The sequence below is a fragment of the Brachycentrus maculatus genome, unplaced genomic scaffold, assembly GCF_059751285.1.
Source record: "Brachycentrus maculatus isolate JH-2025_06_01 unplaced genomic scaffold, ASM5975128v1 h1tg000667l, whole genome shotgun sequence".
Lineage (NCBI taxonomy): Eukaryota > Metazoa > Arthropoda > Insecta > Trichoptera > Brachycentridae > Brachycentrus > Brachycentrus maculatus.
The window spans coordinates 136,328-164,163 of NW_028281400.1; the positions used below are offsets into that span (position 1 = coordinate 136,328).

Consider the following 27,836-nt stretch of genomic DNA (forward strand, 5'->3'; position numbering starts at 1 on the left):
TATTTGTCCGCCTCCGTAGTGTAATGGTCAGCACGCTTGGCCATCGTTCTGGAGGTCCCGGATTCGATTCCCAGAAGGGGTCAAATAAATATAAGTGATTTTTCACTCTAATATTTATTCAACATTACCCTGGACTGGTACCTGAAGCGGAAGGCTGATGTACTTTCTTTCGCGTGTTAACGATCAAGATAATACTATGTTTATATGATACAGTGCCCTATGCACCATTGTGGTGCGGTAAGGGTTTGAAGAAGAAGATATTTGGAATCCTTAAAAACAATCCCGAACACAATTTCATTGTAATAATTATAATAATCAGATTCCTCTAAATTGAGACAAAAATTAATCATCCAAAGATGCAAACATTTGAAAAAAAATAATAATATGTATTATGAAAATCTGCCTAGGAAGGATAATTATAATGTGGCAATAAGGTTTGATAAATAAAGATTAACAATATAAGTTTGATTGTGTGTGGATGATGATCAATTTTACCTAAATCCACTAAGAATTCAAAGTGGATTTTGTAACTGGAGCGAATTAATAATACATAGTACTTTAAAACTGTGTACACTTTTGAACAAAAAGTGTAAACAGATTATGTATAGGAAAAAAGTATAAATTAATGATACAATCTTTATTTATTAATTAATATTTTGAATTAAAAACATAAATTACCCGGAACTTCATAAAAAAATATATATGTAGATTTAAAAAAAATCTTTAATTCAATAAAAATATTTCCATTATAATCCCAGATAGTGGACAAAGGGGATTTAACCAATATCAAGAAACCTTGAATTTAAAGGTTTAATTTTGGCAGTCACTTTCTGGTAGTTTGTATACATTTTTTATTTACTTCAACTAAGGGGAAAGATTTATGCTTCTTTGTTTTATACTCCTCTGAGAAAGAAGATTTGTGACGTTTTTAAAATTATAGTGATACTTCAAATAACAAAAGTTCATGCATGATAAAATTAATGATGGCTCATCTTAATATTGTTCAAGTTAAATTCTCGGGGTACGTAGCAGCATTTCATGAGGTTTTTTTAAAATTAAAATAAATGTGTCCAAATAAAGAATGTTTGGAGATTCAGAAATGATTTGGAAATGCGTCTACCTGACGATACAATAGTGTCAATATCTCCAAAGTATGTTTCGATAATATACCACCAGCTATGCATTTGTGCAAGACAATATTGCTTTGCCACCTGAGTGGTCACATGCGAATGAGCATATTCATATATAATACAAAAATGTCCTAAACATTAATGAGAGGATTAATAATGTCGCATTTATGATCTCAAAAGTAGTCCAACTATGAAAATGGAAAAATGAAGAAGCCAACGAGGATACAATATAAAATCATCACATGACAACTTCAGTTAGTTTAAAAGTTGCAGTCACATATTTCCACATTGATTTAATGTGTCTGAAGTCAATTGAATTCACTAATTTTAATTCTTTTACTTTCCGTAGCACCACTGTCACTTTTATTATTACATCGCCTAATTTTTTGAGAGTTTATATCACTTGTGGAGGTATCTAAAGGATTATCACTGCTCTGGTTTAAAGTATTTTTATCACTGTTGAGTTTATGATTGATTAAAGAATTCTGTATATCCTTGACCATTTCCTGATGTTTAATAGTTGCTTGCGAGTCGGAAATGAACTTGAGAACGGCCATATTGTGAGGGTGCATGGAAAGAGTTGCGACAGTTCCGCTACTGGAGTTTGCCTTCCCCGACTCGCTGGCGCCGGACTCGCTGGACTGCGGATCGCTGGACTGCGGGTCGCTGGACTGCGGATCGCTCGACTCTCCGTTTTCCTCGTTGGACTCTACCAGTTTCCCTGCAATATGACTACGCGTTGACAAAACCCATAGCTTGACACAAAAAGCATAATGAAATAAGCAAATAACAAGCACACATACCATCCAGAGTTGGGAAAGAAATATCAGGCAGAAAGACCATTTCCGCATTACGCTGCAACATCAAGGTTTTCAGTAGATTGGATATTTCTTCCCGTTTTCTAGTCACCACTATTTCATCGAACCAATTAGAGAGTTGTTTGATAGGAAGGCGATAATCTAGTATCGGGTGCTGTAAGTGAAATAGGAATGGTGATTACAATTTGTTCAGATCTTGCTTTTTATGTTATCACAGTGCCAGCCACAGCAGTACAGATGGAAACTAATGGCCAAAGTAAATACCTACCTTGAAGAAGTGTTCTACATATTGAAGCAAGTAAAGGCCACAATCAGTGAAGTTATTTTGCTGCGGTATTTTAGGACAGGAACCTTTAATATTATCTTTTGTAAAAGTTTTTTCTGATGACACCTGAAACAAATCAAATCATATTTTAAGCATGCCCAAAGAATTTTTTTATTAAGTTTCAAAATATTAGAAAAATAAACACCGAATCACTAACTAGAATGTTACAAATGAACTGAACAATATGTGTATATTTTTTCTTCCTATTATCTGCTTGGAATAGTGTATAAGGGGCACAGTATACAATATATAGTTTATATTATTAGAAGCCTTCACAAGCTTGCACGAATACAGATAGATGCGATACTATTTTAGTTGTCAATCACACAGAGCAATATTCATCTTTCTTCTGCTTGAGGTGCACACTATACAGACAAAATATATATATACGTATATAACTTGACCGGGCTGGATAGTCCACACCCGCATGTCAATCCATATATTACAAATACTTACTAACCTGTTAAAGTTTTAATGAATATGTATTTGAATACTAGCAAACTGTAATTTAGTATTGAAGAGTAAATTGAAAGAAAATATGTTTACCTTGGCATGAAACTCGCAGGTGAGATAATCACGCAGTGTAGCTACCACTCTCGACCTCGAAGCTCCAGCCAACGAGTCGAATATCAGTATACACGGTCTGTAACAAAGAATTCCCCTTTTTGTAGCTCACTCTACTGTAACCTGCAGTAGTAGCTTAATAAATCTAATTTACTTACTGTTTAATAGGTTCACACTTTTCACCCGAGTCCTCCACTTCTTTCGCGACAGAAGTATTAACAATTGCTTCACTTTCCTCATTATCAGATTCACTACCTAGCATATCCAGGTCACTTTCCTACAACATAAGAGTATTCTACTGAACAAAACATCACTCATTGGGTATTAAATGCCGCAGACTCAATCATATAACTTACTTCAGCTTCCGCCTCATCCCTTTCACTGAGATTGTCTCCATCACAGTTGAGTCCTATTTGCTCTTGCTTGAGGATTGGCGTAACTACGGACTTTCCAACTTGTATCATTGTTTTTCGGTCTGAAAGTTTACAATTAATTCATTTATTCGAGCAACCAGCGATTCGGACCTCACGTCCCATACAAATGTGTCAAAATAGTTGTATTAAATTTTAATTTTAATCTTAATAAAAAAATTAGGACTATTGTATTTAAGTAATACAGTCTTCTATTTAAAATGTAAATACGATAAAAGATTTTTCAAATAATAAAAATAGCTTAAAAAAATAATGGCTAAAATTGTTTACTAGTATGTAAGTAAGGTTACATTGAGATGAAAACTAGTTTTTACCTTTTTTTCTAATTTCCTGCGGAGAAACGAGGCGATCCCCTTCTATGGAGCGACATCCATCTAGCCCGGGGAAGCAGATGATGGCGAGGAACCAGTGGCAATTTTCATTAATAGGAACGACAACATAGTCTTTCTGGAAAATATTCACATTTTTTGTCCAAGATTTGACCCTTGCGTGTCTTTTCTGGGCGGGCGTAAGTGAAGAATCCCACTCATGGGGGTTCGATCTTCTAGAAGGAAAAAATAACAGAAATATATTTTAATGCAAAAAACCAATGCAAATTACTGCGAAGATATGTAGAGAGAATTGCGTACCTGTTGGCTTTGGTGGGTTTAGTAGTCAATCTCTTGTAGAAGAATGTGCTGAATACATGAGTCTTTTCCCTTTGCTGGACAGAGAGGACATCGTGGCATAGATACTTCAGGTAGAAGTCAATAATGACATCGTTGAGGAACTGGTCTTGAGCAAGGCACATGTAATCTTCCGTGTTGATGGAGATACCTCCCTTGCCAGGGGGATAAATAAGTATTTGGCGGATTTCCGAAGGATTTATACTGAAAACAATACTTCTTAAGATGTAATGAACTTACTCTACAATACTTAATATCAACAATTGGCTACAATTATATTATGAAAACACCCTAATGTATTTGTACGGTAGTGGATATCATCTCTGTACCAATAGCAATTAACAAAGATATGAGTATTATTAACCTTCCCCTCCCGGTGATATGTATTTACTACAACTCGACTTTTCAATTGAGAATATCAATATAAAATATAATAGATATGGTCTCAGAATTTTTGTATTCCTTCGTAATATAATTTTGTATTATATGAAAGTATTATAATATAAAGTTATTCATTTGCAGCGACGGAAATAAATAATTTGTGAAAAATCGGAAAAAAATCACCGATACAAAACATTTCAGTATGTGTGCGTGTGGCGTCTTTTCTAAATATGCATACGCGCATGTTGTAACATGTGTGTTTACTTTAACTCCGCCAGGATTGCGCAAATCATCTTATATGGCGGTTGTGACGCTACGCTGGTTATTTAGCTAGCGTATATTACGCTAGCTACTTGCGATGTTTTCCCCCCCCCCTTTATTTAGATTTACCAGAGATAACATTACAAAATTGTTACATTTCAACTTCAAATATGGTCAATAAAAGCAACATTTAGGAATACTCACGTTTTTAAACATTTTCATATGGTGTACAAAATACATATCACCGGTACATGCGGAAGTTTTTAGAATCGTAAGGGAAGGGTTAAAGGTAAGTGTTTACCTTTTAGCTCCTCCTAGAGTGGAGGCAATATGAATGCTATTTGCTCGGGTGACCATTTTTGCAGTCTGCTGGACTTCCTTGGGGCAGGTCCTGATCAGGATGTCGTTAGCTTCCTGCGAGCTGAGGTCCTCGATGGCGGAGCCGAATATCTGCTTGAGGCTGATCTTGGTGTCGTCGCTGATGACATTGGGCAGGAGTGTGATTCGCTTGAACTGCTCCTCTTTGGCTACCGAGTTGTAGTAGGGCCCGTTGGTGTCGGTCATGCGCAGGGTCTTGCGCACGTAGGCCCCGCAACACTGCATGGTGTAGAGGAAGAGCACGGGCAAGCCCTTGCCGGCGTGCAGCAGCACCTTCACAACCTCGCGCGCCTGCAGCTGCAGCTCGGCCCAGCCACCCCCGTCGACCATCGGCGCCACGATCCGGACGCCCTTGCTAGATATTAGCACCTGCACACCGCAACATTTACTATACTAACTGCCGTCACTACAAAATGAAAGGCATTCCAATATTATATGTATAAACTTAAGTACAAACCTTGTCTTTAGGAGTGAATCTGTGTGAACCAATCCGAACAGTTCGACACTCCAGTACAGTACAAAGATTTTGGGCTTGATCCATATCCTCTGTTACATCTTCTCTCTCCTCATCTAAAGGAAACATTCTAAATGAATAATAAATACAAAACAACCTCACAAAAAGAAATACGTATGAATAACAAAACATATACAAAATGAAATAAACGCATTTTACTATTTATTCACTGGGCATTATCTTTGGGGCTTTATTTGAAGGGTTCAACCAAAAAGAATAATTTTTTAATGCTTTTTGCAAATACTTCACGGTACATTTTATAAAGCTTTATAAAATAAAACATCGAGTAAAGCTAAAATTATGTAAATTTTAGGGTCAGATTTCTACCACAGAAATATTTTTAAGATCTTATGAAAAATTTTGACAAAATACATTTTTATATTGGTAGCACTTTTTAATTTTTTTTGCTGATATTTTGAAGATAAAGCCGTAGGTTGATGATTGTACTGTTGCGAAAAACTAGTGCATGGGGTACATACAAAAACGCATGGGTTCATTACTTCAAAATATAAAGAAAGAATGGGAGCTCGGCGGTAAGAAACAGTTGACAAACGGTGTCATAAAATAACCGATGATTTATTTTATTTTTTTAGTTTACCCAGAAGACATATACGATAATTTAATACTGTTTTAGTTTTCCGATTCAGTCAAAATTACGAGGTGGAATCTTTCACGCAGATTGAAGAATGCAGCAACAAGACGCCCGTGGAATAGGATTAGAAATCTATTAAATATTTTTTTCGTATTTATTTTATATAAAATCTAACCTCAAAATTCAATAACTTCATTTCATTCTTTCCCGTAGATTTTTTTTTACAAAAAGTGCCGTTTTTAAACATCCAGGACACCCCTTAAACAAACACACACTTCTTTAAATAAAATTTCCGTGTTTCGTACATATAACTGCGTTATTATTAATAAAATTAAGGCGATATACTTTTGAAACACATTTTTACAACTGAAATAACTGATAGTAAAGAAGAGAAATGAACAAAATCTAAGGATAAGCGAAGGTCCCCGCCATAATAAACGGGAAATGTTTATTAATATTACTCAATACACATTACAGCAAAAATAAAATCTAAATGTTTACAAGTACACATTGTTGGCTAATATAAAAAAGAAATGCCCACGCGAGCGCATGAAAATAATAATCCCCACGTTATTTAACCGAAATGTCAAAATTTAAAACACGCCGTTCTGACACGGCGAAATGGCGTCACAAAAATGTATTAATTACGCGCATATAATTTTCATATCCAAGAAAAAAACAAACAATTTTAACCTTTTTTCTTTACAAAAGACCCGACGGACATTATTTTAATGAAAACCTCAAATATACCAAACGTCAGATGGAAATTTTATAATATGGCCGCTTAAGCATAGATAAACCATAAACTAAATTATGACTGCCGACTCCAACAATCCGCGGCCTGGCGGTTATTCAGCGGTAAAATATGAAAATTAAAATAAAAACGGAGGTCGGAAGCACGTATATTGTTTTTTTTTTGCTATATTATTGTATTACATAATAATAAAATAACATGTATTTCACCACCAATATATATTCGCTCCAAAAAAGCTAGGTCACGGCTGCTCACACTTTACACGCAAAATTTATGAAAAAGGTTAAGATACCCAGTAAGTCTCTCAAGCCGGCCTATATTCAGATTCATACCCTTTTTACGCATTCTTCACTCGGCACGTCGGCCTCTCATTCTTGTCACGACACGACAAACACGACAGTGTTTGTCTATTTCTATATCACAGATTTATTTACGAACCCGCTTATGCACAGTATTTGTAATTTTTTTCTCGTCTTCACGAGATTTTAATGTATTTTATTAAATATTTCTAGACCCCTACACCCTTCGACTAAATCTACAAATTGTAAAAAAAAACAATCGAACGAGACGGAACGGGATGCCATAAGGAAAAGTATTTATTTTCGAACTACATTGTAAAAATTATATTAATTAGGGCACGTAGCGAGTTTTCATGTCCATGTCCAAGACAGCTAGTTACCACACGAGTTTTTCACTGGTACGTTTTTCGAGAGAAAAGCCGGCGGAAAACTCGCGTGCATAGGCAGACTAACACAAAAAAAACTTTTGATTAATTATAGCAGGAATATATAGATTTAAATGCGAATTGTATTCCGTTTTGAGATAAATAAAAATAATAAACATGTAATAATATTTATCTTTGAAAAATTTACAGCAATTTTTCATCAATTTCACAATAAATTGTTGTCGGGGGGATATGCGGGTTAATTAGTGGCAGAGTAGGTGTTTTTTTTTTAATATGTATTTTGCAAAAAAATTAAATTTGTTTAGGTATCGGTATGTCCTCGTCATCACTACAAGATTTAATTTCCAATAACACTTTACCATCATTGTCACAAGAACAATCTAATAAATTGTTTGCAAACATTTTATTGTCACTATATTATTTTCCGAATACATTTTTATGGGAAAAATGTCTTATAATACAATATGTGTATTACACTAAGAATATAAAAAGTATGACAAATAGCACTAAAAATTGTAAAACAATAATCTAACACGCAAGACGACCGACACCAAACTTAAATAACCCAGAAAGTATTTAACCTTCAAATGTTTGCGGAATTTGCCAGTTAGACTACCCCCATTGAGCTTCAATATCGATGAAACTGTTGACAGTCTGATTACGTGGCATATCTGACCCTGCATAGTGTAGTGTTTTCATTGGAAGTTATCACTTGAATCATTAGTTGTGATGTGATATTTTGCGCCTACATTTAAACCCGTATATTTACGTGTCCCACAAAAAACCAACAGGACGATTCAGAAAAAAATGTATTTTTACACAATTAAGAAAAATTCCGATAAATAGAGAAAGTGACCACAGTAGTGACATTATTGTAAATCATGTAACCGTGTTACAACAAAACATGTGTTCGACCAATAGCCAGTTATGGAATTGAGGCAAGAGCAGATACTTCCAGAACAAAATCTCGACTTCGAACCTCCGAAATGAAGACTCTCCGATCCATAAACGGAAACACATTGCGAGACTGAGTAAGATATCCCGACATTCAAAGCATGTGTAAGACGGAGGATATCGTGAGGTGGGGACGACAACGAAAGCGATACTGGAAGGAACATATAAACGGAATGTCAGAAGACAGACTTCCACGTATCGCTTTCCAAGGCAACCCTGAAGAAAGCAGACCCCCAGGCAGACCTCCGAAAAGATGGAAAGACAGCTGGGAGTCGACATCCCAAGAGCGACATGCGGAGGCACAACAGATCCCTAGGATCTACATAAAGAAGAAGATGTAACCGTAAATAAAAATCGAGGTAATTTTGAATCAGAAAAAGAAAAGCCTTCAACAATTCATGATTACAATAAAAACATGAGAGGAGTGGACGAATCAGACAAAATGTTGTATGTATATTTGGATGAATAAAGAATACTAAAATACTGGAAAAATATTGCATTCAACATATTGGGAAGAATGGTGCTAAACATTTATGTTTTATGTAAATCCATTACTACAGAAAAAAATTACCATACGACAGAAATAATTTCAGTTTATATTTGAAATTATAGAAGATATTGAAAAAGAATGGATGGCTCGCGAAAACTGTGAACCGAAACATCCAGCTTCATCCAACTATCAATGTTTAGAAAAATTGCCCAGGCGCAATTTACTCGAGTGCATAATGTGCAGCAAAAGAAATGATATCAGGTGATCCAACCTTGTACGCGCTCGCTGAAAAGGGGGCTACATGGACTATGCGCGGGAAAACAGAATTGTGAAGTGACATAATCTTGTATTTTTATATTTTTATTGTTGTAAATGTGTCGTTTTTTTTATAGTATTTTAAGTGTAAATATCTTTCTTTACTTGTACAATTAAAAGAAGAATAATTAAAATTGGTTGATATTTGTCCAAGTTTTTGCATTTTTATTGAACACCATATCATTTTTAAATCTAAAAACATATAATATCTGTAGCAATTTATATTTGTACATCAGGTGAGCCGATTCTTAATTTTTTGCGAATTCAACAATGAAAGGGGTCATGTTGCATGTCTATCCCTGAAGATGACAAGGGTCTTTGTGAAACCGGTTGGAGAAAAACACTAATAATAAAAGTGATTAAAAAATAATTCTAGTTTTATTTTATACAGGGTTTAGATGAACTCATTTCGTTTTTAATTAACATAATTATGTATTTAAAATAACTTTAATTGTGTGTAAAGATAATCTTAAACTAAAACTAAATCACACATAAAATTTCAACACATTTTAAAAGCACCGGGATGTAAAGAAAATACGGACAGTGCAACTCAATCCGCGCGGCGCTCAATCCCTTTGAGCGCCGCGCGCCGACCGAATACTGATGGAAACAATGACTTACTAAAACAACGTTAACCATTTTTAAAAAAAATGTAAAGTGTAACTTATGTGCTGATTAAGTAAATTGTATTACATATCGTAACATTTAATTAGGCTGTCTATATTACTAAAATACGAAATGACAGCTGATAAAATGCAAAAAATGGCTTTTCCGAAAACTTTGAGCTCTACTTGAGGGCCAAATATTTAAAAAAAATATTTTTTACGTTATGTGCAATCCAAAATGCAACTTTTTAGACTCATTTGTCTTTGATATATAAAAAAATAATTTTCTTCATACATCAACGGCGTACTCTAATGTACATATTTGCTAAATAAGGATAGCATTAAAACAAATAAAATAACAGGGTTGACTTACCTTGGAATAGCCCAGTATCCTGGTGAGCATTATTGAGGGCGCTGCCTGGAGTGGTTTCAAGATCCTGAAGACTTGGCTCTTTCAAGCTAGCAGCGTGGGAGATGACTGGGTTAGTGGCTAACATCCCAAGTACCATGTCTCCAGAACCCTACAGGAGATAAAGCAAACATGAACATTAAAAGTAAATTACCCGCCACCAAAGTACATTTTGGAAAACAACGGGTTTAGTTTGTCACTTATGCAAAGAAAAGCTTTTTATTTTCCAACTCAATGGTGCATATGGTACATTTTATTGTATCAGTCATACGGCTCAGGTACCAGCCCATTATGAACATACATAACACAATGAAAAATTACGTTATCTTACTCACTAATAAATATTATTGGGTTGGAAACTAATTCATTGCAGATTTTTCAAAGAAAAGAAAATAACGTATTTCCATACATAGAATAACTTTAATCTCAAATATAATGTCCATGATTATCTATAACCTTTTGCCATTTTTTAGGTAGTATCATTATTCTTTTTACATAAACTGTTCTTACTGAATTTGTACATTATTGTCATCATTGAATTTACTCCCATGTAAGAAATTTCGCGACAATTGGTGATAAATGGTAATCTGATATTGCTAAGTCGGCACTATAAGGTGGATGAGGTAACACATCCCAACCAAGCTCCAGCAAATTTTGCCGGGTGACCAAAATTCTGTAAGGTCTGGCGCTGTCACGGTGAAAGACGATACCTTTTCTTTCAGCCAGCTACTTTCTTTGGTTGCATCGTTTCGTTTGGTCAGCTGTTCAATATAAACCTCTGAATTAATGGTCTGCTTACGGGGTAAAAGCTCAATAAAAATAATTCCTTTATGATCCTACTTAACTAAAAACATGACCTTTTTTCTGATGAATGTCAGCCTTAGAAGCTGTTTGAGCTAGTTCCCCTTGCTTAGTCCAGGATCTTTTTTTTACAATATTATCATAAATGACCCATTTTCATCTCCAATAATTATGTGTTTTTTAAATGGGTCATTTTCATTGCGTATAAGAAGCATATTTCAAAGGTACGCCTCGTCAAGTCTTGCTCTTTAAGTTTATGAGGTAAACCAATCACTTTTTGACTACTAATATGTTTTTGGTGGTTTCAAGTGCATGTATGCAATACATTCAGCTTTTCTGCTATCTCCCGTGTTGAACTATGGCAATGGATACCAATTATGGCCTTTATTTGGTCACCATGGACTTCAACTGGACGTCCGGAGCGCTTGTCTTTTTATATTGAAAAATCACCCGAACAAAATTTGGTGAACCATTTCAGACACTGCCATTCTTTTTGGGCTTCATCACCGTACACAACACATAACTTTTTGTGAGCTTGTGATGCATGACCTTTACGAAAATAAAAATAAAATAAAATGACTTTTTTTTGCTATCATTCTCCATGTTTTAGCTTATTGCACAGCACAAACACACTATTTAGCAAATTATAGCAATCTTGCTACTGAATGTTTCATAAAGAATAAAGTAATAAAATTTTATCAAAAGATGTGCTAAGATCTTAACATACATAAAAATATTTTATTTATTGATTCGGCATTAACTTTGTGGTAAGACATGTTACAATAATTAAAGAAAACACTTTGTTTTTTACCACTTGAGTTTTTATTAAAGACTACATGTTTCAGAAGTTAAACTTCCATCATTCAGGTCTGTATAATAACTAAAATATAAAATATAAAATTTTTCTATAAATAAGGAGAGGGGAAAGTAAGGGGAAGGGGTTAGTCAAGGAACGGAGTTTGAAAACAAAGGAAAAATTGAAAGCAATGGCGAAGAATTTTGAAACAATATATTATTTAATAAATTATCATTAGAATTCAGGTTTTTTTGTATTTCTAAATTTTCAAGATAATTCATAATTTGGCCTTTATATGGAACAAGGTGTAATAATTTTAATTTATGAGAGTGAAATGAGTGATTAGTATCTATTATATGATTTGCAAATTCCGAAAAATAATTACTAACAAGACCGCTATGATGTTCTTTAATTCTAATCTTCAAATTTCTCGCAGTTTGGCCAATATATTTTCTATCACAATCTCCACACGAAATTTCATAAACACCACTTTTTTGTAATAAATCAATTTTAGATTTTGAGTTATCGAGGATTTTATGTAAATTATTATTTGTATAATATGCAGGTTGTATATGGGAGGGTAAGATTTTTGAAATATTTTTAGTTATTGAACCCGTATATAAAATTTTTCGCCAAGATTTATTTTTAATTGAATCATTATTAGGAGCTGAATATATGTATTTTTTGGTTAAATTATTTTTAATTTTATTTTTTAACATTTTATCTATTAGCGCGCTATTATACCCGTTGTTTTTTGCTATTATTTTAATTGTGTTTAATTCACGATTATAATTTGAGTTACTGAGGGGGATATTAATTAGTCTATTTAATAATGAATGGAATAAAAAATAAAAATACAAAAAATGTCATCAACGTATCTAAACCATCTAAAAATACATGTTTTTACAATAGGAAGACTAGAATTTAATAATTCTGTCTCAAAATCATTAAGGAACATATCAGCTAATACAACAATAGATAACTAGATTCTTTCCTTACTCACATCAACACATTACATAATAATATTAAATTTACTATGGAAAAAAATGACGATAATACCCTAAATTTTCTTGATTTATCGATTAAAGTTATAAATAATAAATTAGATTTTAATATATATCGTAAACCAACACACACTGACACAGTCATTCCAGCTGATTCCATTCATCCCATTTCACATAAAATGGCCAGTTTCCATTCATTATTAAATAGACTAATTAATATCCCCCTCAGTAACTCAAATTATAATCGTGAATTAAACACAATTAAAATAATAGCAAAAAACAACGGGTATAATAGCGCGCTAATAGATAAAATGTTAAAAAATAAAATTAAAAATAATTTAACCAAAAAATACATATATTCAGCTCCTAATAATGATTCAATTAAAAATAAATCTTGGCGAAAAATTTTATATACGGGTTCAATAACTAAAAATATTTCAAAAATCTTACCCTCCCATATACAACCTGCATATTATACAAATAATAATTTACATAAAATCCTCGATAACTCAAAATCTAAAATTGATTTATTACAAAAAAGTGGTGTTTATGAAATTTCGTGTGGAGATTGTGATAGAAAATATATTGGCCAAACTGCGAGAAATTTGAAGATTAGAATTAAAGAACATCATAGCGGTCTTGTTAGTAATTATTTTTCGGAATTTGCAAATCATATAATAGATACTAATCACTCATTTCACTCTCATAAATTAAAATTATTACACCTTGTTCCATATAAAGGCCAAATTATGAATTATCTTGAAAATTTAGAAATACAAAAAAACCTGAATTCTAATGATAATTTATTAAATAATATATTGTTTCAAAATTCTTCGCCATTGCTTTCAATTTTTCCTTTGTTTTCAAACTCCGTTCCTTGACTAACCCCTTCCCCTTACTTTCCCCTCTCCTTATTTATAGAAAAATTTTATATTTTATATTTTAGTTATTATACAGACCTGAATGATGGAAGTTTAACTTCTGAAACATGTAGTCTTTAATAAAAACTCAAGTGGTAAAAAACAAAGTGTTTTCTTTAATTACATAAAAATACATGTAAAAACCTATTAGTGAAATCTGCAATGATTTAGTTCTAACTTAATCTTTACCTACATGGTAAAGATTCAAATCACTCTTCAAAACATAATTTTCACCAAATAATTTGATGAAAATCAAGTTTCGAATAGGAACTATTGGTTTTCTAGAATCATATTAACTAGGATATTACAAACATGGTTGAAAAACATTTTATTAAAATAAGTACAATGTATTTTTAGTATTGTTTAACCGTTTCACTGCAGACCGTCCATATATCGACGCTTTGTTACTGCGTGAAAACTGTGTACCGTCGGAATATCGACTTGTACTCAGATTGATTTTAGAAATCGACCTGTGTAGACGTGTAGCGGTGCGCGCACGAAATTAATTTTTAAATCGTCAATAATAATCATAAATAATCTTTTAAAAAGTATATCACCGTGAAAATAAGATTAATTTTTGAATTTGTTATTAGTAAAAATTGTTGATTTCTCTCATACAATGTCGAATTCGTCAAGTAGCGATGATGAAAACACTTGTGGAACTTGGAAAATGTTTCTTTTGGTTAAAGTGAGAATGAAATCAGAATGTTTACATTATCTAAGAATGCGTATTTGTAGTAAAAGTGAAGCTTCCGAAGATGATTCTATTTCTTTAGACGGTCTTGATACCAATACATTCCTGCAACTTCCTTCGACCAAATTTTTTCCATTTTCCATATTTTATTTGAGTACTTTGATATGTTCCCTACACACAACCGAAAGAATTACGAAAATCTCTCAATATTTGATGAAAATTTACACATTTCGCTCACTCCCTTCAACAATGTCACATATCAAAAATCTTAAATTTTCAGTTGCGCATGTTTTCGGAATGCCCAGAAAATGTACTTTATCCCAGCAAAAGCGGCAAATTTTCAACTTTATATTTACCCGCTACAGGGCAGAAAGTGTTGTTTTAGCATTTTGAAGAAAAGGTATTGTTTAATTATTTTTTTAAATATACTAAATGTTTTTCAAATGGAGAAAAAACATTCAGGTTTTAACTAAAAAAATCTATTGCACAGTAAAAAGTTCAATACCTGGCTTGATATTTATTTTTACCAATTGAAACACTTATCGATGACAACGTAAGTATTGAATTATTTATGCAAAATTTGTATTTTTGTATTTCTTTTGAGATTTTCACTGTCTCTCACATAAAATTTCTTATTCTTTTTTTTTTTTAAAGTTTCACTTCTGTAACGTGTACAGTGCTGCACGCATATTTTTTTTAAATTGCTTATTTGTAATTAAATGTTATGTTATTTTATTCTAATTATTCCGTGTCAATTTGAAATTACAAGCTTTTACTGTATAACTACAAAGCTCCCACATACATATACATACCTGCATATTTTGAGCAGAACTATTGGAATCCTCATCATCTGAGCTAAGAGTTAATATCACAGGGTCTGGATCTATTTGTTTCAATCTTCCTTTACGGGCTTTGACTTTCTTTTCCTGAAACAATTAGAAAATAGCGTAATTAATCATTCTAATGTAGCGCTTATTCTTGGATTTAGAAATACAGATCTGAACAGTCTGAAAACATCAATATTGGGATTTCATACTTACATTTAAAGCTTTAACCACCTTCAGAGAAGATTTCAATAAGTTTAATTTAACGGGTTCAATCGGAGAACTAAAACAATAAAAACAGTAGATATAATGTACAATAATATTAGTCTGCATGTCATATACAAGTCCTTCATAAAAACAGTAGATATAATGTACAATAATATTAGTCTGCATGTCATATACAAGTCCTTCATAAAAACAGTAGATATAATGTACAATAATATTAGTCTGCATGTCATATACAAGTCCTTCATAAAAACAGTAGATATAATGTACAATAATATTAGTCTGCATGTCGTATACAAGTCCTTCATAAAAACAGTAGATATAATGTACAATAATATTAGTCTGCATGTCGTATACAAGTCCTTGATAAAAACAGTAGATATAATGTACAATAATATTAGTCTGCATGTCATATACAAGTCCTTCATAAAAACAGTAGATATAATGTACAATAATATTAGTCTGCATGTCATAAACAAGTCCTTCATAAAAACAGTAAATATAATGTACAATAATATTAGTCTGCATGTCATATACAAGTCCTTCATAAAAACAGTAGATATAATGTACAATAATATTAGTCTGCATGTCATATACAAGTCCTTCATAAAAACAGTAGATATAATGTACAATAATATTAGTCTGCATGTCATATACAAGTCCTTCATAAAAACAGTAGATATAATGTACAATAATATTAGTCTGCATGTCATATACAAGTCCTTCATAAAAACAGTAGATATAATGTACAATAATATTAGTCTGCATGTCGTATACAAGTCCTTCATAAAAACAGTAGATATAATGTACAATAATATTAGTCTGCATGTCGTATACAAGTCCTTCATAAAAACAGTAGATATAATGTACAATAATATTAGTCTGCATGTCATATACAAGTCCTTCATAAAAACAGTAGATATAATGTACAATAATATTAGTCTGCATGTCATAAACAAGTCCTTCATAAAAACAGTAAATATAATGTACAATAATATTAGTCTGCATGTCATATACAAGTCCTTCATAAAAACAGTAGATATAATGTACAATAATATTAGTCTGCATGTCGTATACAAGTCCTTCATAAAAACAGTAGATATAATGTACAATAATATTAGTCTGCATGTCGTATACAAGTCCTTCATAAAAACAGTAGATATAATGTACAATAATATTAGTCTGCATGTCATATACAAGTCCTTCATAAAAACAGTAGATATAATGTACAATAATATTAGTCTGCATGTCATAAACAAGTCCTTCATAAAAACAGTAAATATAATGTACAATAATATTAGTCTGCATGTCATATACAAGTCCTTCATAAAAACAGTAGATATAATGTACAATAATATTAGTCTGCATGTCATATACAAGTCCTTCATAAAAATAGATTGACCAACAGTGAACATACATCTCATCATAATAATTATCTAATTGTCACAATATCAAACATAAGAAAAAGGAGTTGGCAAAAGAAGGGTATAGTAGACTGAATGCAGTCGAAATGCGATCACTCAGACGATTGTGCGGCAAAACGATGTATAATATATGTTCGAATAGTGATATAAAGAATTAATGCAATGCTGAGATACGCATTATCTATAAATTTAATAAAAGGTGTATTGTGATACCCTCAGCCAGTAAGTTATTGTTCTACAAACACGCATGCAAAGATTTTACCAACATTTCAATAGGAAACAATATCATTCAACAAATGGACAATGCTTTGTCTGCATATAGAGGTAGAAGGCCGGGAGACATATATGTTGAAGCAAGGGGTATGAAATTTAAAAAAAATTATTTAGTGTAGATATTATAACTTTAGCTGATTCATAAGAATTTCAAGAAAATTTGCACTAATTTAAAAATTATTGATATTTTTAAAGTCCTACGAATTTTAGTCCAGTAAATTTTTGAAATACATAGTAAATTGTAGAATGCCTATGTTATTTTCATGATTAAAAGTATGAAGATAAATAAAAATAGCATTACTCAGTTTTGTAAAAAAGGTACTATTCAGATTCTAATCGGATTCAAAGCACAATTAAAAGCTTGCAAAATGTTGTAAATTAGCAAATACCGAAAGATTGCTGCATTGTACATTTCCAATACACTATGAATGCATAATAAAAAATTATTTCAAATAAAAAACTTTAAAAAAAATGTTTAGACCAGACTTAAAATTAATAAATAAAATTGGCATTAGATAATAATGTCAATGCGGTTTCTTCTTTTAAAAAGAGTAAAACCTAATATTATAAGGGAATCATTGTTTTGAAACAGTAATAAAAAATATATTATGTGACAATATAATAAAAATATGACAATTAAAAAAAATACCTAATGTTTTCTTTGATCAGGGTCACAGGAAGCTTTTCAGGTTCTTTCTTTTCAGGCTTTTTATTTGTAGCGATTGGAATTGCTTTAGGTTCTTCTGGAAATCTACGCCGACACCTATAAGAAATAAAAAAAACAATTTAAAAATATGTAATCATAACTTTTTAACCTACAACTAACCGATACCATATGATAAGACCAAACTCAAGCTCAAAACAGATCAAGATCAAACAGAATGGGTTATTAATAGGTCTGGAGGGTAATATGTAATTACAAATTAGTACATACACGTACATAAAGCAAAAACTTTAAAATGAATCCAACAACAATAATTTGAAACTACTTTAATTTTTAAAAAAATAATACAATTTTCTGGTTCCTCCAACACTGTTTTTATACTAGTTTGAAAAATTTCATAATTAGTTCAAGTTAATATGTAAGTAAAAATTAGTATTAAAGCAAAATCTTTTAAATGAATCCAACAACAATAATTTGAATTTACTATAATAATAAAAAAAAAATTCAATAAAACAAAAATAAAATTAAGAAAAAAATGTAAAGTATCAAACAAACCTGCCAACTAATATGACAGTTCGCAGTGCATACCACCTTGGTTTTATTCTTGATATTACAAAGTGAAATATTTATGTTGAATTAAAAATTTAACAAAAAACAATGAATTTAAAAATAATTCTAGTCATTTTTGTGTTTTTAAAGATACGTTTTACATGTTTTATTCATTAATACATTTTAATTGACATTATATATAGACATTTACCTTTTTGGTAAAAAAAAAAAACAGGTGATTAACAAACATGAAAAAAGAGTCTTTTAATTTGTAGAAGAAAAAAAGAAAAAAAAACTTATAATCTTATTAACTGCTTGTGTTGTCAACAAAAAATATAAATTATGTTTAAAACATCCCAGCGCATCAATTTATTTATGGAAAATGGGTGATTTTAGTAAAAAAAAAAAAATTTAAATTATGATGCCTTCAATTTCAAATTAAGAGCTTTACTGGGCTAACAAAGAATCAGAATGAAAAGGATCACTCTTTTGTGACGTCACAGAAATAATGGATATGGTGCAGGCAGTTTTCACCTCTGGCATTTGGTGAAGTCGAATCCTGTGTACCCGCAGAACTTGCAGAGGGCGAGCATGCCGTCCACGTAGCGCGGGGGCGGCGAGGGCGGGGGCGGCGGTGGGGCGGGCACGGCGGGGGGCGGCGCGGCGCAGGGCACCAGCGGCGCCGGGGCGCTCTTCTCGGGGGAAGGCTCCACGCTGCTGCCCCCCGAGGTCAAGGGACTGGCCGCCTCAGTTACCTGCATTAACAATACTCAATTTTTAACAACTAAACTAAATTGGAAATTATAATAGAGAATTTAAGTAAATTATCAACTCACGTCTTCCACTTTGGTCGGGGAGCCGATGGATACAAAGTAGTCAATATCGCATCCAGTATTAGAAATACACTTTATTGGAGTATCAGCTGTGAACGGCACATTAACCTGAAAACAAAACATTGCATAAACAGAAATTTGTAGGTGTAAAATACAGAAATTTATAAAATGATGACAGGGTGAAATTTGATATAAACATCCTAGAGGTGAATTTTTCTCAAAAATAGCTAACAAAACTACAAAAAAAAAAAGAATTTATTTTTTCGATATAATTGGTTCACACGTTAAATATTTATTGTAACAGACCTGTTCAAGTAGTTCCTGCACCGTACAACTCTCCTTGGGCAGCGTGAAGGTAATGAGGCGCTGCTCCCCGTTCTGCAGCAGAATGAGCATGCGCGCGCTCTGCGGCTCCACCGCACCGTCCGACGCGCCACCCAGCTCCTGTTGCTGTTGTTGCTGCTGCTGTTGTTGCTGCTGCTGCTCACTCGAATATCCGCATGCTTCTATTGCAAACAATTCATTTGAACTGCCATGGTATACATATTCTTAATGCTAAGTGCACCACTAAAATAAAATGTCATATGAACTCGACACTTGTGGTGCAATATCCTCACTTTTGATTCAATGCTGCGAACATTTTTGGCTGAACACATTTTTTATAGAAATCAATAGAACATGCAAATACACGGAATCGTGTTAATTCTATTGATTAAAATGTCAAAACTGTGAATATATAATGTAATACGGCGAGGTCAGTTTGTAAGATACTTAACCCATTACTGCCCACCGTACGTCTCCATTGTATACATACACCTCATTGTAAAATGGTTTCATTTCCTTCATGTAAAACACACCAAATCCTTGCAAACGATATACAGACATGCACAATGAACAGGTGGTAATGAGCTGCTGTGCCAAAGAGTGGGAAATGATTTGGAAAATAGGTAACCTTGATGCGGCCTGAAGGGTGAAACAACTTGAACTGGCAGATCTTGTTTCCTGGGGACCAGAGTTTGGCGTGCAGACCCACCACGAGCGGCGCGCATAGTACCTCTGTAACATAATTTAACAAATAACATTAACATTACTAATATAGCTTTAGGAAAGATGAACAAATCCTGCTAAGAAAACACAATTTAAATCAGTTTTATTTATAATTTGGCATTTCATTTGTAAAACTCCATTTTAATTTATGTATTAATTTTTAAATCAAAAACACAGATTTTTTGAGTCTACTAAGTTGTATATTTCATTAAAAAAAACACATAAAAATTAATATTGTGACAATTGTTTCGCCTAGTTTAATAAATTAAAAATGCCATAACTAGGCGAAACAATTGTCACAATATTAATTTTGGTGTGTTTTTTTAAAATAAAATACAACTTAGTAGACTTCAAAAATCTGTGTTTGATTTAAAAATTAATACATAAATCAGTTTTACTACGATACACGCTATCTCAACAACAGACATTTTGTATAAATTATAATAAATTACCTAATAGGAGTAGTCGGTTGCTGGACATTATTCTTCAGGAGATGGGATCGTCTATACTCTGCCATGGAGACTTTCTGTCCGTTGGATTGAGTAATGAATCCGGAATCATCGCCATCTTCTTCCATCTCCAGCTGACCTGCACCCTCGTATACATTCATCCTTCCCTGCTGCGAGTCATACAGGACCTGGCGAGCCGCCCCTTGCTCCTGGAAGGTATCTGCGCTGTAGCCCTGCTGCGTCTGCGGCGGGTATTGTCCTCCGCTAGTGAACTGTTGCTGCTGAACAAATACGCGCTGCTGCTGTTGGGCTATGTGCCCCTGCGGCAGAGCTTGCCTGACGCCTACTGCCTGCTGCTGCTGCAGTACGGGTGATCTCTGGAAAGGGCGGCGATCGATCATTTCGGAGGCAACTTCGGTTGTGGGGTTTTTCTGCAAAACGGCGGCTGTGATACTTTCCTCTAGATCATCCGGATCGCCGGTGGGATTGTTCAAAAGGATTCTTTTAGTCGCAGCGGGAGCGTGCTGTACGATGAAACGCTGCTGGTTTATAACCTTGGCGTGCTGCTGTTGCGGCGGTTGCTGCAGCAGCGGCGGTGGCGGTGGCGGCAGGGGCGGAGCGGGGGTCGCGGCTCGGGGGGACGGGGGCGGCTGCAGGCGAGCCGGCGGGCGTTGCTGCAGGCGCGGCGCGGAGCGCGGAGGCCGGGGTGGACGCGGCGGTCTAGCTCCTTGAGGAGAAGCGAGTCGAGAGTTCCCCACCATCGAGAGGTGGTTCAGGAGCCGGGGCTGCCCTTGTTGCGGCAAACTCTGTCGCTGAATGTGTTGAGGAGATACTTGTCGCTGTAATTGTTGTTGCAACTGATGCTGTTGCTGCAGTTGCTGTTGTTGTTGCAGTTGCAACTGCTGTTGTTGTTGTAATTGCTGTTGTTGAATCTGTTGCTGCTGCTGCTGTTGTTGCAGCTGTTGTCTCTGTTGTTGCAGTTGTTGATGTTGTTGATGTTGAAGTTGCCTTTGCTGTTGTTGTTGCTGCTGTTGCAATTGAAGTTGGTGTTGCTGCTGAGCCAGTTGAGGATTTTGATTCCGCTGATCGGTGTAGTGAAGAGGGGACTGGTGTTGGGCAACCGGTGATTGTGGAGGAGGCATGTGCAGAAGAGAATGATGGTGGATCGGTTGTTGGCTTCCTACTTGAATATGCTAAAAGAAGATAATTAAATTATTTCGGGGATATTCAATTTGTTTGTTGCCCGATAATAATAAGAATCTATTGTATGGCACACTCTTATATCAGAGCATGTATTTTCGCAGAAAAAAACTCACATGTTGCTGAATCTGATGGGGCTGGTGGTTCATGTGAGAAGAATCAATTATTTGCTGCGCTTGTTGAAGAACTTGTGTTTCTACCGGTAGATCTCCAGAATAGTAAATCTGCTGAAAGGACAAAAATTTATTGATTTTTTAACACATGAAGTTAAAGACTAAATAAAATAAACGATAAGTTTTATTATTTTTTTTATTTGTTTTAGATATGTAAATTCTTTCTTAAAATAAAAATAAAAATTGCCATGTCAATAAATTCTTCCTTTCCCAGAAAATAAATATAAGGGTACATACCTGCATCCCCCATTACCTAATGAACAAACCAACCTTATGTGTTCACTACTGCTAAACATATTTAAATAGACCATTATTGTACATCATCTCTCTCTATGTAAACGCTTGCATGATGCGTTATTGATAAAGTAATAATTACATCTACATATATAAATTCTTAAAAATAATATTACCAACAATTGTATTAAGCTTTAAAATATTAATTCTCTAAAAAAATTGCCATGTCAATAAATTCTTCCTTTCCCAGAAAATAAATACAAGGGTAGATACCTACATCCCCCATTAGCTAATGTTGTCTCCCATAAATTATTGCTGCACGTGTTAAAACTGTCACTTAGAATTGTATAGCTACATAAGGACCATAGTCCATTTGATCTTCACATTCGTTTGATAATGCCCTAACAAGGCGAAACAATTGTCACAATATAATTTTTTATGTGTTTTTGTTAATAAAATACAAGTAAGTAGACTCAAAAAATCTGTGTTTGATTTAAAAGTAATACATAAAATAGTATTATAATCCCCAATTTAGTTCCATATAAATAGTAAATATTAATATAATATTTTATTACTACTGACTCTTTTCCCCACCCCAATGGTGCATAGGTCACTGCATCAAATTGATGCGATTTTGATTCAATCGTTTATTATATATAAGTCAAGGTGATCAGTCCTGCGCTTCAGGTAGCAATCCAGGGTAATACAAAATAAATATTATAGTGAAAAAACACCCCATTTCAACCCCCCTGGGTATCGGACCCGAGACCTCCAGCATAGTACCTAAATTTGCTAACCACTACACTAAGGAGGCGGACGAATTAAAATAATAAAACAATACTTAAAAATTTCATTGAACACGAACAGTCCCGGTGTATTACCCAATCACATTCGGATAGCTGAAGAGTCCGCCATGCATTTTTTATTTTTAAATTTTTGTGTTTTTAAAATAAAATCTACGAACGTGCTGTACATGTGGTTGCAAAATACATGTAAACAATAATAAAACAAATATCCTTTACATGTGGCATTTTATCTAGAAAAAAAAAATTTTGAAATTTGAAAACAGTTAGGAATAAAAATTTGAAAGTCAATAAATGTACTGTTTAGAGATGTTCAAGTAAGGCTAACCAGTTTTGATTGAGAGTCCAAAGAAATAAATAAAAAACTATTTCTATATACATATAGGTAATATTGTATTAAAAACTATTTGAAGAATCAATATTTAAAATGTATAATTTGGCATGAATTTCACAACTAAGTTAAGGAATGCTAACCAGTTTGAACAGCTCAAAATTAAAAATCAAAAACGTATCAAAATTTATTTGCATTTCTATAAATTTGGCTATTCTTTTTATATTGTGATACGGGTCAGATCAGATGGGATCTAGCGCCCCATCACCTGCTGAAACGGGAAAATTATGTATTATAGGTATATAATTCTCTCGTTTGCTAGTTGGGCACTCGCGAGTGAACTTACTGGCTGTTATTAGACCCGAGGAATATTAAACATTCTTAGGTTCTCTATGTTTCCGAAAATATAAAAATAAAAAAATTATGGAAAAAATACATTTTAGTAAGTTGGCAGTACATTACTTTATAATATTTGCACAAACTTTATTATATTGAACAGTGGTCCAGAAGATTTAAACACATAATGACATCTTCTTTTATCTCTTCTTAAGTTGAGTGATCTCCCACCAATTGAAATCTAGGAAGTTTAACCATTTGTATCTCCCTTATTTCTTTAAAGATTCGAATAAGGACAGTACTGACCGTCTTGTGATTTTTTCATACGTATTTATCCCACAAAAATGAGCAATTATGCTCTGTTTGGATGCGGGAAAAGATGCTAAAACGTTGCCATATTACAAGGGAAGTGCTAAATACCTGCTGCTGCTGCTGCTGCGGAGGGGGCGGAGGGGGCTGAGGGGATTGTGGGACCGGCTGAGGAGGCGGCGGGGCGGGAGGCGGGGGCACGGGAGCTGGTGGTGGCTCGCGCTGCAGGACATACTGCACGGGAGGCGCGGCATAGCCCTCCACCTCGCCCCCTTCCAGGGGCGCTCCGACCATGATGCTTTGGTTCTGCTCCCCCGACAATATCACCTGCCATTCGGGAAAACATTATTATCCTTAATCTAGATTCCTGACTTTTCATCAGACACAACATACACATCGAGTACTATTTGATAAGGGTTTCTATGTTTACACTGATTATTATTACAGAGAATTCTTGGTGGCACTTGCAGTGTGGCATGTTGCGCCATCTTGTAGAAACCACAGCTCTGTCACATCAATGACATTCAACTGAAGTATGAAGAAGTGAGTAATCACGGTTCTGTAGCGCTCTCCACTGATTGCACCGATCAGGTTGGCATCGTCTTTCAAAAAATATAGGCCAATGATTCCACCTGCCCATAAATGACACCAAACAGTGAGGCCCAACACTTCTGGGTTTTCTTCACTCCAAATTTGGCAATTCTGCTCATTGACATAGCCATTTAACCAAAAATGTGCCTCATCGGTGAACAAAATTTTGCATTGAAAAAGATAATCAAACTGAATATTGTTTTCCGCCCATTCACCAAGCCTACGACGCATATTCAACATGGTCACGCAGTTTCAACTTTTGCACAAGCTGGATCTTGTGAGCTTTTAAGACAAGATCTTTCCGCAGAATCTTCCATAAAGTGAATGGGCACAGCTCCAATTGCTGTGCACGATGGCAAATCGACTCATTCGGATCCTCCTTAATACAACGCTCCACAGCAGCAATAACTTCTTCTGTGCACACTGTTTGTCGTCTTTGTGGATGTGTATTATCCACTAGAGTGTACGTGGTGTGAAAACGATCAACGGTCTTCCGAATCACTTGCACGATAAGTTTGGCGAACCGAACCATGATTTTCAAAATACATTTGCACAATTTGAAAGCGCTGTTCTGGCGTCAGTCTATTCAAGGTGAAATGGCAAAACGTACTGACAACAAATCAACTGTCAACTATCAAATTGACAGTCTGTAAAAACAATGTTGCCAGTTTAAAAACACCCTTTTTATGTATATAAATATATACATATTCCGTTACCAAAGTAGGTTGGGAAAAAAGAGAGTTAAGAATGTTGGATTACCTGTTGCTGCGTAAACTGTTGATCGTCAGGGAGGACATACTGGATTGTAGAACCATCCACGCAGATATTGGGATAGAACCTCTGCAGGTCTTCCAGTGTCACCTGATTAGGCACAATCTGGTAATACTGCGCCATTGGGATCAATTTTCTTAATCTGTCAAAATTAAGAAGACCTTAAGTGATTCCTTATTTTCCTTCACCTTCCTACCCTTATTAAATGGGATGTTCTCGATCCCCTTACATATTTTGGATTCTTCATTAGGTTCAGAATTGAAATACGTCACATATTAAGGATACAAAAATTCACTTTATAAAGGAGTCTTATATGTAGCTTAAGGTTGATTACTTGTACAAATCCTCAGAACACGATGATAATTTATATTTTAATATTCCATCAGAGAATATTGGAGTTTTATCAAAATAATATTTTTAATGCTTGATATTAAGGTGTATGTTTGCAGTCGGATCATGGTCCAGCGGTTAGCGTTGCAGACTCTAGGTTTGAAACCACTGTACCGCATTTTGATAACTGTTTTTGATAACGGGCTGCAGGATAAAATGACAAACTGGCCAAAACTTAACAACATTTAAACAGTTCCAACTAACATGGAATGTATGGTCGCTTAAGGTGTAATATGGTCGCTTAAGGTGTAATATGGTCACTTAAGGTGTAATAATATGATTAAACTATCCGCAGATTTATATGCTTGTGGTAATGACAGTAAAGAAGATTAATGATCCAATTAATTAATTCAACTTTTATCAACAATAATTGCAAGTTTTGCTATTTCTTTTTTATATTGCTACACCCAGATCATGGAAATAGACTAAATGATGTGATTTGTGCAAACGTCTGTAAATAGAATTGTACAATAATAATACAAACAAATCATTAACGAAGAGAACACAAAAAACACGGTCTGCAAAGGGTTAAAAACCGATTTCACCAATACACAAAATTTACACAGACGATTACGGAAAAAATATATTTCAGTACAAGAAATACATTTATTACTCCTATAGATTTGTAGATGAGCGCAGCCGCTTGCAGTATAAACTAATGTATATATTATGCACTTCTTGCAAGAGCATTATTTTCAGTTACTGCATTACACGTTTTTACAGTAGGTACATTTTTAGATTATATTTAATTCTAAAAGGCTCTTTTGACACATCCTTAAACAAAATTCCATAAGTCTAAACATAAGACATTAACAAAAAAAACTTGCATTGCCACCTAGAATGTGACAGGTCGCAAGTGTTAGGGTCGCAAAATAAAAATAAAACTAACCGTTATGAAGTAAATATAAGAAAAATATCTAGGAAAACCATTATTAGTATCGTAATAACATCATTAGAATAAAGGTTACTAGTAAAGACACTAATCATTATAAATACTCCGATCCCGAAAAGTTAATGACACTTATATTGAAATATTGAAAATAAAACTAGTTTAAATGTTTCTTTTTAGAAATATAAGGGGATAGATAATAAAAATACATGAGAAAACCACAGTATTTTCATTGTGGATATTAAAAAACTTCGGGTCAAGAATATTGTCTGATGACATCGGTGTGTTGAACAATCGACAAGGTACGTCTACGTCAATATCGCGGTCTAAGTTAAAAATCTCTATAAATTACAGGAATTTGAACGATAAAATTAAAGATATACCACTTCTGCAAGGATGAAATGCAAAATTAAACCGAACATAACTGTATTTCTTCAATCATCATAACAACCTGCCCTAAATTCGCCTATGCAACCTACATTGACATTTTAAAACCGACCGTAAATGGAAAAATATCGGCCCATATTGGATAAAATACAATCATTCACATACCTTTTATAATTGTGATCATTATTTTATAATGTTTACTGTATTTCTAAACACGCTAATACAGTTTAATTACAAAAAACCTATAATAAATAGCAGTTCACGCTCATTACATTATGGCGTGTATGTAAAACTGCGCCATCTGTACATAAAAATGTCGAAATTGGCGCTTTATTCAAAAATCTTCTTTGGCTTGATAACATTTATTTCTCTATAGAAAATTACTGACGTAACGGTCCGTTCATAGATACGTTTACTTACTGAAAATTTGTAAACGTATCCTAATAAAATTTCTTATAAAACACGAGTAGGTACCTATTATAAAAAATACACATAAATAGTGGAAGTTTTTCTATTTTATTGTCTATAATACATCTTCTTCGTTTAAATGTCTATCTAGGTACCAGAGTAGGTACTATATAGTCCAGCGATCGGACAACTTTAGATGTTAGTTGTTTGCCTTTTTCTTTGGAGATATTGAACCATTTA

General features: G+C 33.8%; 1 protein-coding gene across 9 annotated transcripts; it reads right to left on the bottom strand.

Moving 5' to 3' along the window:
- On the bottom strand, positions 1-27,484 carry LOC148300709 (uncharacterized). 9 transcript variants are annotated; one of them, XM_088274400.1, is made up of 23 exons: positions 27,354-27,484; positions 25,511-25,664; positions 24,272-24,487; positions 22,091-22,198; positions 20,778-21,967; positions 20,231-20,334; positions 19,585-19,781; positions 19,282-19,386; positions 18,980-19,200; positions 17,882-17,995; positions 15,527-15,593; positions 15,299-15,412; positions 10,236-10,383; positions 5,411-5,523; positions 4,877-5,322; positions 3,898-4,137; positions 3,583-3,812; positions 3,194-3,312; positions 2,996-3,114; positions 2,820-2,916; positions 2,217-2,339; positions 1,934-2,102; positions 1-1,851 (listed from the first exon to the last, which is right to left on the bottom strand). In XM_088274400.1, exons 2-23 carry the CDS (start codon positions 25,643-25,645, stop codon positions 1,439-1,441), a joined length of 4,788 nt encoding a protein of 1,595 aa, XP_088130526.1. In that variant the 5' UTR covers positions 25,646-25,664; positions 27,354-27,484; the 3' UTR covers positions 1-1,438. The 9 variants fall into 9 exon arrangements, with proteins under 9 accessions (XP_088130526.1, XP_088130523.1, XP_088130527.1 ...); XM_088274397.1 differs by having other exon boundaries at positions 3,898-4,149; XM_088274401.1 differs by having other exon boundaries at positions 3,583-3,809; positions 19,585-19,784.
- Positions 27,485-27,836: the final 352 nt, after the last annotated feature.